The sequence below is a fragment of the Apis cerana genome, linkage group LG1 (genome assembly GCF_029169275.1).
Source record: "Apis cerana isolate GH-2021 linkage group LG1, AcerK_1.0, whole genome shotgun sequence".
Lineage (NCBI taxonomy): Eukaryota > Metazoa > Arthropoda > Insecta > Hymenoptera > Apidae > Apis > Apis cerana.
Window position 1 is genome coordinate 17,121,589 of NC_083852.1, and position 15,829 is coordinate 17,137,417.

Here is a 15,829-nt window from a genome sequence, read left to right on the forward strand (position 1 = left end):
GGAGACAGGGAACTTTGATAGACAGGATCTAAATTTATTGCTCTGATCGCTGTGCCTGGCTACACATGTGAAATTCAGCGCAAAGCCAATAATAAGATTGTGAAAAATGTTCGTTCGTATTTCATCTGCACGATTTTCGGACCAGGATCGATCTTTCGACTCGGATCAGTTTCAGATGATCTCATTTTATAATTACTATATTGTCCCAATTTTACTTTGCAAATTTGATTTCAATCTTTCAAATAAGATAAGAGATAAGATATTGATATAGATTTTATTTAATTTATATTTAAAACGAATACTCAATAGAATTTTTTTTAACTTATTTTTCTCTTTTTGAATAAATTTAAATATACATAAAAAGAAATATATATAAAACGAGATATCAGTCATCGAACTGGTCCGCAAATCGTAGAACCACGCGCAAAGGACCACGCGAAGCATACGAAATCGATCATTAACAAATATTCGAAAAAAAAAGGAAATTTCCAAGATATTCTATCGATCGAACAGACTCACCGGTTGAATCGAAATCTCCATCCAACGGCCTGAGCGGCCTGGTTATGCTTTTTCTCTTCGACGGGGAATGTTTCAATGCTGAAACACAAATCAACGGGTTATTAATACCGCGATACTCGATGTAGGGTTGAAGGGTTGAAAACATCGATAAATACTGATGGAAATCGGAACGATTAATTGGAAAAAAAAGTCTGAGAACTGTGCCTATGTATCGTAAAAGAGGGGATGTATCAAACGAGTTAACGCTACAAAAGCTGACGTCAGTACCGTAGCAAGTGTTAGCTTACGCATGAAGCGTCGTACAATACTTGTTTTGAAAAAGTTCTCGCTGCGCTTCGTGTACACCATGTAAGTCACGAAACGCATTACGCACGTCTCATTGCGTTGCAGACTTTCTATTTTCACACTGTATTTATCACGATACCGCAATTAATGTACGATAGAGTCATTTGGCAATCATTATCGCTCTTAAAATTTTGATTATCAGTTAACACTCTCAATAGTGACTGCACGGATGCATAAAGAAGTTTTATTCCATTTGAGAAATCTTAAACGTTAAATCTTTCTTTTTTTCTATAATTTGACTTTGATTATTCTTAAGTTTTAAAATGTTCGAATACTTCGTATGATTGCTTTTAAATAATTTAAAATCGAAAGAATCAACATAATTTTTCGCAAAATTTCGAATTCAATTTCCAATAATCCCAATTTATTATCAAATAAACCTCGCTACAGCACTGTTTGCCACGACTACGTCTAATAACTTCTTCTCCATAACGTCTGGAGCTACGCTTCTTTGATCTCTCTACGTTATCGGACAAGGGTTTGGGCTTAAACGAAACTATACTACTTCAAAACGAGGGATTCGCCTCGAATTCGTCTAATCTCGAACTCGTCAATGTCTATCACATATAGATGGTAAAGCTGATACAACATCGAAAGCTTTCTATCTTATCCTTTTTCTAATTTTCATCAGAATTAATATATGTGTGTATCTTCTGCGATACACGTCACATTTTTCTTCGTTATACTTGCCTTTCTTTACTAGATGTGGATAAGAAGATCGTAGAATATTTTGTTTTCTAATATCGAAAATATCCATTACAGAAATATAGAAAGAAAAATATATTATGTGTTATGTAGAAAAATAAAAAATATCTACGAATTTTTTATCCACACATCGTATATTTTTATATATACGTACATGAATACGATGACATCTTGTAGCGAACAAATGTTCAGAAACGTTCATTCGATCACGATCGACGAACATTTAATTGTAATCGCTCGAATGCGTAGCCACGGCCTCTAAAGGTTTTTATCAGACCGTATTGGCTTGTGTTCAAGTCTGATTAGAATCCAGACAACAAAGTTAATTAAAACGAGCCGCGATTCTCGATGTTAAAAATTATTCTGGTACTGGAGAAAAAACGATGGTAGAATTCGACTCGCAACTACACATGTGAGCATTTTTGATTCAATTATGAATATTTTGTCTTTGAGATAAGAATAAATTTTCGGAAAACATATTCTTAACTCTTATAATTCTTTTTTTTTACAGATCATTTATGAACCAATCAGAAGTTAAACTAATCCTAAATTTCCACTTTTTACAATTATCTTGATTCTTACAATCTTTGGGTTATCAATTTAATTTATATTTTAGATATTGATTTAGATTCATATAGATTTTGTTCGTAAAAATACCTAACACGGTAAAATATCAATTTTCTTATAAATTTTTAGATCTATTTCAAGAAAAATTAAATTTTTTCGATAAATTTGTTCAAGTTTTACTTTTGTATGGTTCATACGTTATCTAAAAATGTGCTTCATAACAAGATTTAATTCGTGGTTATTGTGATTAAGATCTGGACGTGTGAACATCATGTGTGTACATATGTATTTTTAGACAAAAATATATTCCTAACGAAAATTCTGATATACGTCATCCAGATCGTGGGAGTGTTAAAATATTAAAAATCCGGGCGCGACTATAAGCAGGGATTAGATATTTATTTTTTAGATTCTTTTTGAAAGGAGAGTGACCTAAATTCGCGCAAAGAGATAGGGAAAAAAGAGTCATCGATCAAGAGTTGGGTAGTTATTTAGTGTACTTGAAAAATTGTGAACGTGTTGAAGCTTAAAAAAAAAAAAAAAAAAGAAGAAGAAGAAGAAGAAGAGAAAGAGACAAGTGTGAGAAAATGATAACAACGAAGGAAGAGAATTCCAACCAGACATACAGAACTCAAGATGCAAAAGCAGAGTAAAAATTGAAAAGTCGAAAAATCTCGATTACTTTTTCTTATAATTTTTGTACTCCGATTTTTTTTTGCCAATGATACAAGATATTCATATTTCAAATATGTATTATTTTATTCTCGGTATAAAAGACAAAAATATATTCGAAGTACATGTTGTATATGCAGTGAATAAAAATTGGGGAATGCGAATATCTAAAATTACATTTGCACGATTATGTTTATATACATGTGCTCGGGTAAAACATTGGAAAGATCGACTAAAGATAAGTGAGAAAGACAATCAAAGAAGCGTTGCAAGATGAAATCTTCGGATGTAAATATTATACTTGGAAAAGAATTTCGTGAAAGAAAAAAGTGAGAGTGAAATATTGGCATAATATTTGTGAGATTAAAGAAGTGAATCAGATAACAAGAAAACCAAAATGTTCAGAAAGATATTCCAAATTTACGAACAATAAGCATACCATAAAAGATCAGTGTTAAATACAATATTCAAGGAAAGGCAATCTCATTCGAAGTTGAACGTGTTAAGATCAAGATTAAAAAAATAAAGAGTGAGAAAAATTAATAATTGTAAAAAAGAAAGCATTTGCACTTACAATCTTTTCTATTTACAAATGTACACGTGTGATAACGCATCTACAATTACTATAAAAAAGATTAGTTTTACATGCCAAATAATGGACATAGGAGTGATGTATAAAAACCATTAATACTTTCAACGTTCTACGTGTCAATTTCTACTTGAACTTGATATAGAAAAACTCACTTTGAGCAAAGACTGTATTTGCCAAAAAACAGAAAAGCATCTAAATTAGTAGAAATTCGACGAGATGCAAATAGAAAGAATTTTATAATTAGTAGATTAGGAACCAAAGGAAAAAAAAAATGAGAAAAAAATATTAAAGAAAAACCAGCAACACGATAGTAAAAGATCGTGAAGCAATTCAAGATATTCGAAGGAACAACAAACCAGATCGACACCAGAGATAGATTAAAAAGTATACGCATACAAGCAGATAAACGTTCGACGTTTATTTATCAAAGAGAAATTAAAAAATTTAAAAAAAAAGGCAAGAGAGAGAAATAAAAAAAAAACAAACATACAACCATACAAAAATGGACAGACAGATGGACGAACAGACAGACAAAGTTACCTATGTAGCTGGTGACGAGGTTACGGAATTTGCGATGATTCCCCTTAATCTCAGGCAGGTCCACTTTTGGTATTCGATTTTCGATTTTCGATCGGTAGCAGGTCAGATCAGGTCATTGGGGGTTGACACGAAAAGAAGTGCACGGGACACAAAAACATCAACATTTAGCTAACTCCGTACTTAAACATCTTTAATATATACCGGATTATTAAAACGATCGATAGATCATAGGGACTGCCGAGAATCAAAGTAGCAACACAAAGGAAAGCGGGGTTAATACGATGTTCTTGCCTCGAGATAGAATTAAAGAGATAGATAAATAGAAAGATAGAGAGAGAAAGAGGAAGAAAAAAGCGGCGATACAAGAATATCATTCTTGATCTTGTGAATGAATTAATGATCAAGTAAATAATTACAGTGTGTCATTTACTTTTTATGTAAGCTATCGCGAGTTGATTTTCATCAAACGATATTAGTGACGTCTTATCGTGTCGGAAGTTCGATTATTCGAACTTTGATTGATGTACGTATTTCTTTGATCTTATAATATTTATATTTCTTATGAAATATTAAATTGTAGAACGAGGATTTATATTTCTATCGTAAAAAATGTAAAAAGAATTTTAATTGGATCTTAATCCAGACAATATCTCACGTTTTTAGAATACGAATTATAATTAATATAATCGAAACGGAAATGTGATTCTTTGTTTTTGTTCGAATAATCTTAATTCCATATGAAGTGTCTGAAACAAGATATTGAAGTTAAGATGTCAAACAAAGGGATGATCGTTACCTGAAACAAAAGATTATCTACTAAAAGAAAAAAAAGAAAATAAAAGGATAGAAAATAAGAATTTTTCATATTATTTTTTTAAAAGATAGTGAAAGATGTCGACTAAAAATCGTCTCGTTGATTTTTTTGATTTTTATAGATATCGAATCATCGTACTTTGGTAATCACATCACAAAGTACAAATAACGAACGAATCGTGATTGAAATCAAATGGTTAAAACACAAACAACAAACGCATTGCATGATACGTTATTTAAGACAATACATAAAGTGTAACGCGAAATATGGTGCATAAAACAAAACTTTATAGATGACTCAATGGCTACAATGAAGAGAATGTGAAAAATTACGTTAGATGATGAGATAATATTTAAATAGTATTAATAATATGTTGCAGCAGCAGTAATAGTGGTGATGATAATAATAATAATAAGAATATTAATCAGTGAAAAAAAAATATCAACAGGAAATAGAGAGAAAAAAGAATAAATACAGAATGATAAAGAAAAATATATGGAAAATATAAACGTAATATATACGGGTAGGCTTCATAAATGAAATGAAGTTGTAAACAGCGAAAATGTTTATTGCAAAATATATAAATATGTACATTGGTGTCCACGTTGAGCTAATAGCTGAATATTTTCACAATAAAAACGAACATGTGTCTACTTCTACCATTTTATACTACTCTCACACACTCTTTCTTTCTCTCTCGTGTACTCTCTCTGATACATCCATGCCATACTAACTAGCTTTGTCAAAATATACTCGACTGTACACTCCACGAAGACTCCTCTACGTTCATAATAGATCGCATAAAATTATTCGTAATTGTATAACAATATTTGATATTTAAAACTTATCACGATAAATGTATATAAAAATTTGTGATTTTTTTTTTTTTGGAACTATATACCATATAATAAATTTTTTTATCTAATATCGTAGAGAATAAAAATCATATTATTTGTTAAAACAAAATCTTGTGCGATCTATGACATCGTTTCATTAGCAGGCTTCAGCAAATCATCAATGATTGCTTTCTCGCGTGTTCATAAAATAGAAACTTCTGTGATCACGAGCCATTTACTACTTCTGTACAGTATTAGGAACGTGGAAATAGTTTTACAAAACTTTGGCACATTCGTACGTTAATAATGAAGGAACTTCGACGATGGAAAACTTGACTGAAAATCATTCGATACACGTATATATATGCTGTTCAAATTCTATTTATATATATAGGGACGGCTATGTTTCAATGGTTAAATATTATGAAATTCCCATTACAATAATACGCTCTTCACGGAAATTTTATATCCCTTATTATCGACCCGTTTTCCTTATGATTCGACTTTGATCGCTACTCGTGCTTCTCGAGATGCTTTCATTACGTACTTGTGCATAATTAGCAAATTTGTGCTCTATATTAGCGTGATTACTGGCAACAAAATACTCAGCTACGTATGTGGACACCAGTGGATTGGTTACTTGATTCTTATTAAATGAAATTTTTATTTACTAAACATCTCAAGATAAAACATGATTGTTTCGAAACGAAATGCAAAGTGAACAATGAAATCAATTATTGAAAAGAACAAAATAATAAATGAATCGAAGAACGTTATAAAACTGAACCAAAATAAACCTATTGAAAAAAATATGTGTGCCGTGTTAGCAATTAGTTACACCACAATACAAAACCCAAAAATGACCAACTGACATTCAATAAACCCAGGATATTTGATCGATAGCATTGATTATCAAGGAAATGCAGGTATCCGAAAAATGGATATCGGGATAACCGACTAGATTTTACAATTTTTGTATACTATACATGTGTGCATAAAACACATAGTGTGAAATAAAATTTCCTTTTAAAAAGTTTCCTAAAAATCGATATGAGACGCAATCAATGCGTGCATAATTTTCGGATATCCGCACAGGATTTATCGCATTCTCTGCAGTCACTTAATTACCTTAAGTCACTATTACGATTATTAGAATTTTTCTGGACGGCTAAATTTGACTGTGATAAATGATTTTAGTAGAGAGAAATTGATATTCGCTCATTCTCGCTTCGAGCAGCTTTTTTTCGGTAAATAAAAAAATAGAAAATAAAATAAAAAAATAAAAATAAAGGAATGATATATAATATACGAATGAAATTGTTATAGAATAGAAGATTTACATAATCGAAGAATCCGCTGATTCGATATTGAACTTATCATGCATTACGATAATAAAATAAAATAACGTTTCACTGAATCGAATAAATAAATTTAAACGATCAGTGACAGCGATTATATAATAAGGAAGCTAAAAAATATATATTTATTAATAATTCTAGCTTATAGCTTACGGCTCTATACAAACTGGAATCTTAAATAACAAGATTATTATGTCGCTACTTAATTGTAAATGGCAGAATTATACGCGTTAATATGTAAGTACCATTCTTTTTTGAGCATTTTACCCCTTTACATTTCAATTTTCCAAATTCTTCTTCACCCCTATTTCCCTATCCGTACGTTTAAAATATGTTCCAAAGATTTTTTCTTTTTTTCCTTTCTTTTCTCTTTTTTTTTTTTTCTTTTTTTTGTAAAACGTATTATGCGATAACATTGCATTATATAATATGTAGTTGAATCACAGTAATTGTTTCTATTACTATAAACAGAAAGATTTAATTAATCACGTTTAGCTGGCGATAAAAATATTTGATATTATAATTTCTACTCTACTCTTAAAGCCTAAAATTTTTCTTGTACTTTATGCTTTACACGAGATATAGCCAAATCGATTTGACGAAATAGGAGAAACGTCAGTCGATATTAATGAAACTTAAAATATATATAATCGTAAGAACTTATTAAAAAATTGCTTACAAATTAAGAATGAGCTTTGTTCAGTGTTAACATTGAGGTCAAATTTGTTAGAAGAGGTTGATTAGGATGGTACTTACGTGACGGTATCTTCTTGAATACTGTCTTCGCCATGAAATCTTGAAAACGTTGCGCGTAAAAACCTGGTCGATGTACTGACACAGTATCCTGCAAGCAAATACAATTTACATTTTTTAGAGAATACAAAACACAATGAAAAAATGATAATAACATATAATTATAATATATAATATATAATTTGAATGTGATCTGATATAATAAATAAAAATTAAATAATCAAAAATTAATAATTATAGAAAAAGAAGGATTACGCAACTTACACCATCGTGTATCATCGATTTCCAAGTATGTTCCAATTTTTTCTTGAGCCTGTAACTTTGCAAAATATCAATAATACCAAGGAAAAGTAACAGGCGTTCACCACGAGCATTACGAGCAGGAATTCCACCTGGACTGCTAGGAATACGAACATAATCAAAATCACGTTATGAGAGCATTCGTTTTGTATACAATCGTGATATAAAGAAATGAAAATATGATACTCACGGTACATCGTCCTCTTCGTCTATGGGCTCGCTTTCAGCCTGAATACTTTCCATAGCGGTACTGTGCGCAACTAACCTTTGTCGATTTATACTTCGCGATCGGTTTAGAGCGCTAGCTCCTACTCTATCATCTCGTTCTGCTTGAATGAATCCTGCACTCTCACCTCCAACTTCACCAACTTCTTCCTCTGCACTCGTTAGTAATCTTTGTTCCTGCTATAATATCAAAAATTGTATATTATACTATTACAGATGAATTAAAACATTTTCTTTATTTTATTTTTCATAATACTTACCGTTTTCTCTCTTGCAGCCTGGTCAAGGTTATGAATACCAACGAGTAAAGAGTAATCCATAATTTTAAAGCTTTCTAAAACTCGACAATCTCTTTGAATAGTTTTCACTAGGGCATTATATGTATCCGCTTCCAAAAAAATCCCTTCCGGATGATGTTCCATAAAATCTAAATCTTTATATGTTGGAGAGTTTTTAGATCTTTCTAATTTTGATGCCTGTAGATCAAATACATATTTCATAAAATTTGTTAAAAAATATACATTATAAAATCAATATAAATATCGGAAAATTATGAACCTTTCTTTTGTATGTCGATCCTTTTAAATCATATTTCTGATGTAGTTTCACAGATGAGGGTAAAAGATTATTCATAGCAACTAGTCTGACATTTTTACTATTACACCGATAGCAGTATAACCCAAAGAATTTTGGCAATAATGTCCTTGGATTTTGATTTAGATTCTATAGATAAAAATGATCCTCTTCATATTTTAAATTTCTCAATATAAAATCATTGAACACTTAAAAAGATATTAAAATTCACCATATAATATCCTGGAAGAAGTGTCTGCAAAAATTCCCCTTCTTTATGTTGTACAGTCTTTATGATGAATTCATCATCATCTGTTAGATAAAAGATACTTCCACTAGCTCCGGGATTCGATAATTCACGTAATGGAGCGCTACACATCGACATCTGAATATTCAAACGATATTGTTTGTAAATAAACATTGTTGATTAGATGAGGAATTTGAATTGATTATGCTCTTTTGTAATTCTTTTATGAAATAAAAAAGAAAGAAACATATTTATATACAAATATAGATATGAAATTACCAAAAAGTCATCCGGTTGAATACCGAAGAGATCCCGAAAATAACGAAATGCAATGGGTGCGTAATTTTTGAACTTAAACTCGGAAAAATGATGAGCCGGAGTGTGATTAGATCCTTCGCTTGGGAAATTCGTCGTTTCTACAGTCATGAAATCTTGCATCAATAGATCACGTTCTGGTTTACTAGCCAAACCACCAACCGCATGTTGAATACCTAACTGGATGGATCCCATAATTTGTGTTGTTTGAATCTAAACAATTGACATAAAAGAATATTTAGTTTAATTTATTCTTGAATTTGATATTTAATTTCTTTAATATAATATTAAAGATCATCAATGGTAATTTTTCATTATTATTATTACTATTCAAGATAATCTGATATTATTTTTTTCATAAATGTTGTTTTTTTGAATTATTAAGAATAAAAAAATATATTTATTTATTATAATTTTTTATTTCATCAAATTATTAACGGAATAATAAGCCATCGTAGTATATTCATATAATATACCTTTTTGTACGTAATTTCACCTCCCACTCCAACTCTTCTGTGGCCAATCTTTCTCTCCCGTTCTGATTTGTTCCTTGATACCCCCGAAGAGGTTTTGGGCCCGATGGTGCCATGTTGCACTACCGAATTCTGGAAAGAATATATCAATTATCAATACAATCTTAACGAATGTGACATTAAGTAATGACATTTTTAATATGAAAATTCTTAAAAAGAAAAAAAATTCATTTAACTATGTTTAATTACGGAACTATACTTCAATCAATAAAAAAAAGTATTAATATTAAAATTAATAAAATTTTAATAATTTCAAAATAATAGATCAATGAAAAATTTCAAATGATTACTCTTTTGGACAATTATATTATATTATTTTAAAATTATTTATTTTATTTGCGTTCAGTTTGTGTTCTGTAATATGTCAAGAAAATTTCTAAATTTTACTCGACTTGAGTAAATGAAAACTCCGATCCAATATCCCGTTGAATGTTTATTGTTCACCGAGCCACGGGAGGAAACACCCGAAGAAGAAATACACGGGCATGCGTCATTCGAATGAATAATTACACAACTATTTTCGCCTCTAAAAATCATGGCATAATGTATCTGAACATCTCAAATTGAACTCGAACATCTTATTGGAATTAATATTTCAAGTGGCAAAATAATCACACATTTGTTCTATAAAATTTCGGCACACGATAATATGAATGATGATTAATTGGTTTAAAAAATGCGTTATATATCTTATATATCGATCATCATCGCGATATAAATCGATTAACGCGTATTGAGATAAAAATAGAACCGACCTCAGCGATCAAATTATTGAGTGTGAATCAAACGAATGAACGATAGTTATATAGAAAGTCAAGGAATCGATGCACCTTGTGTCGTTGGATTGTTTGTTCAGAAAGAACAGGATAAAATTATCGAGTGAAACAATGAATTTGAATAAAGTGAATGTGTGAAAAATGCAAGAATAATACAGAGATAGCGAAGATTTTTCTTACATAACATTCACCTGTATCTGTGAAGCATAGTTCCGTGTCTAATATAGTTATTCTGTTACCGAATTTTGATTCTTTTTGTTTTGTAAAATAAAGTGCACGGCTTTGAAGTGTTTAAACATGTACGTTATACAAATAACGAGAGCGTTGTTTTATGCAATATTCTATTATATTCGTTATATGTACACGCTAGTTTTAAATAAATAAGGATATGGTAGAAAAATATAAAATTTTATATTTATATTCATATTCATATTTATTTTATATATAAATAACTTCAAATATTTAACAATTTACAAATAAATTTACAAATAAATAAATCAAGAAATCATTAAAATGCAACGTCGAGAATTTCGATAAGTAATGCCTATGTTTATTAATTTCTTTCTCTCGTCAGACGTATATCGAGTCGAATGTACAAATGTCAATATTAATATCTATATATATCCGTGAAACAGTATTTCTCAATTATCATCATATCTAAACGAAATATGTGGAATTGTGTTTTTTACTTACGTCAAGTGTTGTCACTTTATCCCCTGTAGATTTATCTGTAACACATTGAAAATAACGTGTTTGTTACACAAAATAAAATCATATAACACTTGACTTCTATACGCACATGATAATATATTATATATATATATATATATTACGTAGTCGACGAACGAAAGTCCCGTTTCTAATGCTAGAATTGGAGGGATGCAAACGCATGCAAAGAAAAAATCGCACGCTTAAAGTGACCGGTCGAATCAATCGTATGTATTCCCGGAAAAAAGCGAGAAAGTGGAACGTTAAGCGAGTTCAAAAACGAAAGTCGTGCCACGCTGATTGCGGTGTGGATTCACTATTGCACATGTGTCTCGATACCGTTATTCCCGTTATCATTAAATTTCAGTCCTTGATCAAGGCGTTTACATAGCTTCATTCAACTTTTCTGTTTGAAAATGTCGTTGAAAACTTTTGCTACAATGTTAACAAATTTTCGAACTTTATTCACATTCTAACAGACTTTTCAATAAAATCGATTTCACGTCAGTTGAAATATGAAAGAAAAAGAAAAAAAAATTCATGTATATTTTCGAAGTGTCAACAATGATTTTACATATCGTTTAATGAAAAAACTGAAAGAAATGAAAATTTCTCATACATTTTTTACAAGGTTAACATTACTATATAGTGCAATGGGTGACACCCATCAGCTGTCAAATAACGAAATGGATTAATCACAGTATAGCTCTGAAAGAGCATACACTGTTCGTTTGGTTGCCGACTTAACAAAGGACGGAACGTAACGCGGGCATGCGGAAGCGAAATGAAAATCCGATCGGCCACAATCGATCGATCACACCTATCTTTCCGTCGTGTCTCGCAGCACAATCTCTTAACACCAAAAGAAACGATGTTCGCGTTATAGGCGTCTGGAACCGTGCTATTTTTATAGGTTAGGTCGTGACACTTGAACGAAACGATGAAGAATTTAACAAAGATAAGGGCTACTCACTGTCCTCGTCCGCGTACTGTTCCGGTCGGAGATGATCCTCTGTGGCCTGTACCGGGCCAGTGAAGCTTGTCTCAACCACTTCAATCACGTCCACATTGTCGCCCGAAGCCATTTTGTACGTACGTGCCTTCTTTCAATCCACCGAGCGCACTGACTCACGTACGACGACGACGATCTTCCTGACAGTTTCGCGAAGGCGCCTTCTCTGTCGTCGCTTTACACGGCAGCATCTTTCGAGTTCGAGAAACACGGCACATTCAGGCCGACGCATACGTAATATGCACTTCTTTATGGAACATTTTTCATTTCACTCGCGTGTCGACCATTTCACTTTGGTAGAGAAAAAAATGTCAATGATATACAGCCTTAAAGGCTCTCCAGCTCCGGGCTGAGAACACCCACGAACCTCGAGAGCGCCTCCGGCCTCCCTGCTATTCGTCTATTGACCGGACGCCATCTTGTTCCGATTTTAACACCATCTTACGACGAAATTTAAAACTATACGTGCCTCGAGGCGCCTCTATTGCAATCACGTATTTTAACGATTTATTATCTACGCATTTTTATGTATGATTAAGAGTTATCGATTTAGTAATTCGAAAATAGTATTAACATAAAGAAAATATCAAATAGTTGTTGTTACAAATAAAAATTTTATTAAAAATTTTTTTTGTAATTTTTACCAACGGTAGATCGGTAGATGAAGATGTTTTTTCACCGGAAAATTATGAATATAACTCGATGACTATATTCAGCTTGAAATAGAGATTATCTCATGAATCAGGGACAAAAAAAAGTATAGAAAACCAATGACGAAGTGTAACGTTATATAAATAACGGTGAAATTTCGCGCGCGTGTCTATGTATTTTTTATCAATGAACCCATAAACGCGATATTGAACGACATTGAGGATTACGATAAAGTCATTATGCATACGAGATTAGTATTGAATGCAATTTTATGTTGTACGATTTCAAAAACACGCAACATTCTATTTTAATTTCTATTTACAAATAAAAATTTCGTATATTTATGCTTCTAAATTTATAACACTGAATATAACAGTAGAGAGTAACGATATCGATCTCGAAATTAATCAAGACTTGTATATTCAGTCACGCGATGAAAACATAAATTCTAAGTCTATTGTAAAATCAATTTTTGATTTTATCAAACGTTAATATTCAATATAAATGAATATTATGACTAATGTTTTTAAAAGTAAGAATTTTATTATATATCTACGAATAAAGTATATATACATATATATTTACTACATTTATCTGGTAAAAATGATGCCAAATCATTTCAGTTATATCATGGTTAAGTGGCCTTACGACAAAGTTCAGGTACAAAGATTTATCCTCTCGACCATTATTGGCTTAATTTCGTTTGGAATATTTAAGGGTCACTTGAAATACGAAGAACAAGTAATTAAATATTTATTCCGTATAACAAAATTACTTCATACTTGTATTATAACTGATTAATCACCAATTTTTTAAAAAAGCAACGTGCATCAAGAACAAAACATAGCGTATCATACAAATTTAACCAAGTTATGAATCATCGTTCGATTTAATTGTTGGCAAGCCGCTTTATCGGAATAACTCGCTAACACCCGTGTCATTAATTCATAGCGTCGAGTTCGCTCATTAGGGTGCACATTGATCGTGTAAAGTGTTTCACATAAAAGATTTCGCTTAATACGCGGCTAGATGAGAGAGATTTATGACGGTCAATGCACAATTAATTATCATACCGATGAAACTTTCTTGAGAGTTCGGTGTTCCCTTGGTATTTCTCCTCGTTTCACGTGCTTCCTTGCTCACGTGTATAAAATCTTACACGCCCCAGCGTGGTTGCATCGCCGATGCGTATTCAGATATCAGATGTTCATATCACGCGATGCGTTGTATCTATTCGACTGGCCATTTATATGTATATTGCTCCTGTGGAACGACAATTAATAACATTTTCACAATACGCGTAACGACACGTACGAGACATTCGAATTTCAATCGACTTATATAAATGCGAGTACAACGGGGTCAAAAAGCGGTTTGATCGTATCAATTAACGACACGAAACGGAAATGTTGAATCTGTTTCACAAATTTTTTCGCGGCAATTCGGTAGAAAACAAGTGATTACGAAAGAAATGTACGAACGCTAGTTATCTTTGCTTCGTGGCAATTAACCTCTTTTAGAATAATTGTGTGATGACTTAATGTTTTTACGAAAGTACACAGTGTCGCGCTGTACTATCGATCCAAGGTGTGAAACGATTAATTTTCAATGTTGTTACGAAGGAAACACATAGCCGACACAAATCTTCTTATCGGATACAAGTCGCATCATCGTTTTCTCCGTCTCTGACCGAGTTCCTTGGGATAAAAATTGATTATCCTGACGTACGATTTCTGCTTATATTAATCGTCCTTTACCGCTACGAATCCCGCTAGATTCGATGCCGGAAAGATCGCAAACATTAGATCGAAATCAAACGTGCGCCGTTGAATAACAGAAACCATTTCTTACCGCGGTTAAATGGCAAGTATGCGTATTAAACCGAGGAACGCGATAATGCTCGTGTACATACGTGCATATCCATGATACTTACCTGTCTTCTCTACACGCAAGCGCGCAAGGAAAAGAAAAAGGAAAAAGAAGGGAAAGAAGGAAAGATCGCAGCATTTCCTGTGCCCTCGATCGAACGTGTTCCTCTCGTTTCATATTAAGATGTGTGTACGTGTTAGTCTGCCATGTGGCATTATGAAATTCCTTGGCTTTGATTATTAAGCCATCGATATTTAAACTGGCCAATCAACTATTACCCTAATTAATTTAGAAGAAAAAAGATCGTATATGAAATATTAGCATAAAACATGCACTTGCGAAAAATTTTCATTTCTCGCTTTAAATTCAGGAATCGTAGCGGAATAGCTTAAAAAGCAGGTCACGAAACATCGATTCCAACGAGTTTTAAAACAAAAAATTTTAATTAATCCACAGTAACGAGCTTCGCGTTCTTGCGACTAAATGACCTTGTAATTATTTTCGATCAAGGTGTCGAAGTACATGCACCCGTTGGAATATCGAAAGGAGCAAGAAAAGTGCAACGACAATCAACAACTTAATGAACAAATTACAAAAAATGACTCTTCGTCAAATACGACTCAAAAACCAAAAGAAAAATGATGGAATCGTATTATTGATTTGATTGTAGTAATAATTAGATTTAATATTTTAATATTTATTTGATAAGAAATGTACTTGTGGAAGTTTCTGAATAAAAATTAAACTAAGAAATTGTGTTATCATTATAGAATAACACGTCTAATGTGATTAACAGATCATGTGCATATATGTCAACGAAATGAAGAGAAATTTTATTAGAGATTTATTTCGGTAAATATGCACGTTTGCAGATGATGAGCGTACAAGTGAAAATTCATTTGTATTAAAGTTAAATATG

General features: G+C 31.8%; 1 protein-coding gene across 32 annotated transcripts in view; it reads right to left on the reverse strand.

Annotated features, from left to right (window-relative positions):
- Positions 1-13,109, reverse strand: part of LOC107993542 (phosphatidylinositol 4-phosphate 5-kinase type-1 alpha) — a 31,492-nt gene extending 18,383 nt beyond the window's left edge. For 6 of the 32 annotated variants that reach the window (XR_009832268.1, XM_062082904.1, XM_017050012.3 and 3 more), the window contains exons 1-13: positions 12,352-12,823; positions 11,364-11,398; positions 9,838-9,966; positions 9,326-9,574; positions 9,032-9,184; positions 8,785-8,949; positions 8,487-8,702; positions 8,192-8,406; positions 7,966-8,101; positions 7,705-7,792; positions 3,941-4,003; positions 3,553-3,564; positions 520-597 (exon numbers count right to left, since the gene is read on the reverse strand). Coding sequence is in view for 30 of the 32 variants with exons in the window: in XM_062082904.1 (XP_061938888.1) it covers positions 520-597; positions 3,553-3,564; positions 3,941-4,003; positions 7,705-7,792; positions 7,966-8,101; positions 8,192-8,406; positions 8,487-8,702; positions 8,785-8,949; positions 9,032-9,184; positions 9,326-9,574; positions 9,838-9,966; positions 11,364-11,398; positions 12,352-12,463 (1,651 nt within the window). In the remaining 2 variants the exon portion in view is untranslated. Of the gene's footprint in view, positions 1-519; positions 598-3,552; positions 3,565-3,940; positions 4,004-7,704; positions 7,793-7,965; positions 8,102-8,191; positions 8,407-8,486; positions 8,703-8,784; positions 8,950-9,031; positions 9,185-9,325; positions 9,575-9,837; positions 9,967-11,363; positions 11,399-12,351 lie in introns of all 32 variants that reach the window. The other 26 variants (XM_062087330.1, XM_062084622.1, XM_062086913.1 and 23 more) reach the window with 14 other exon arrangements.
- Positions 13,110-15,829: the final 2,720 nt, after the last annotated feature.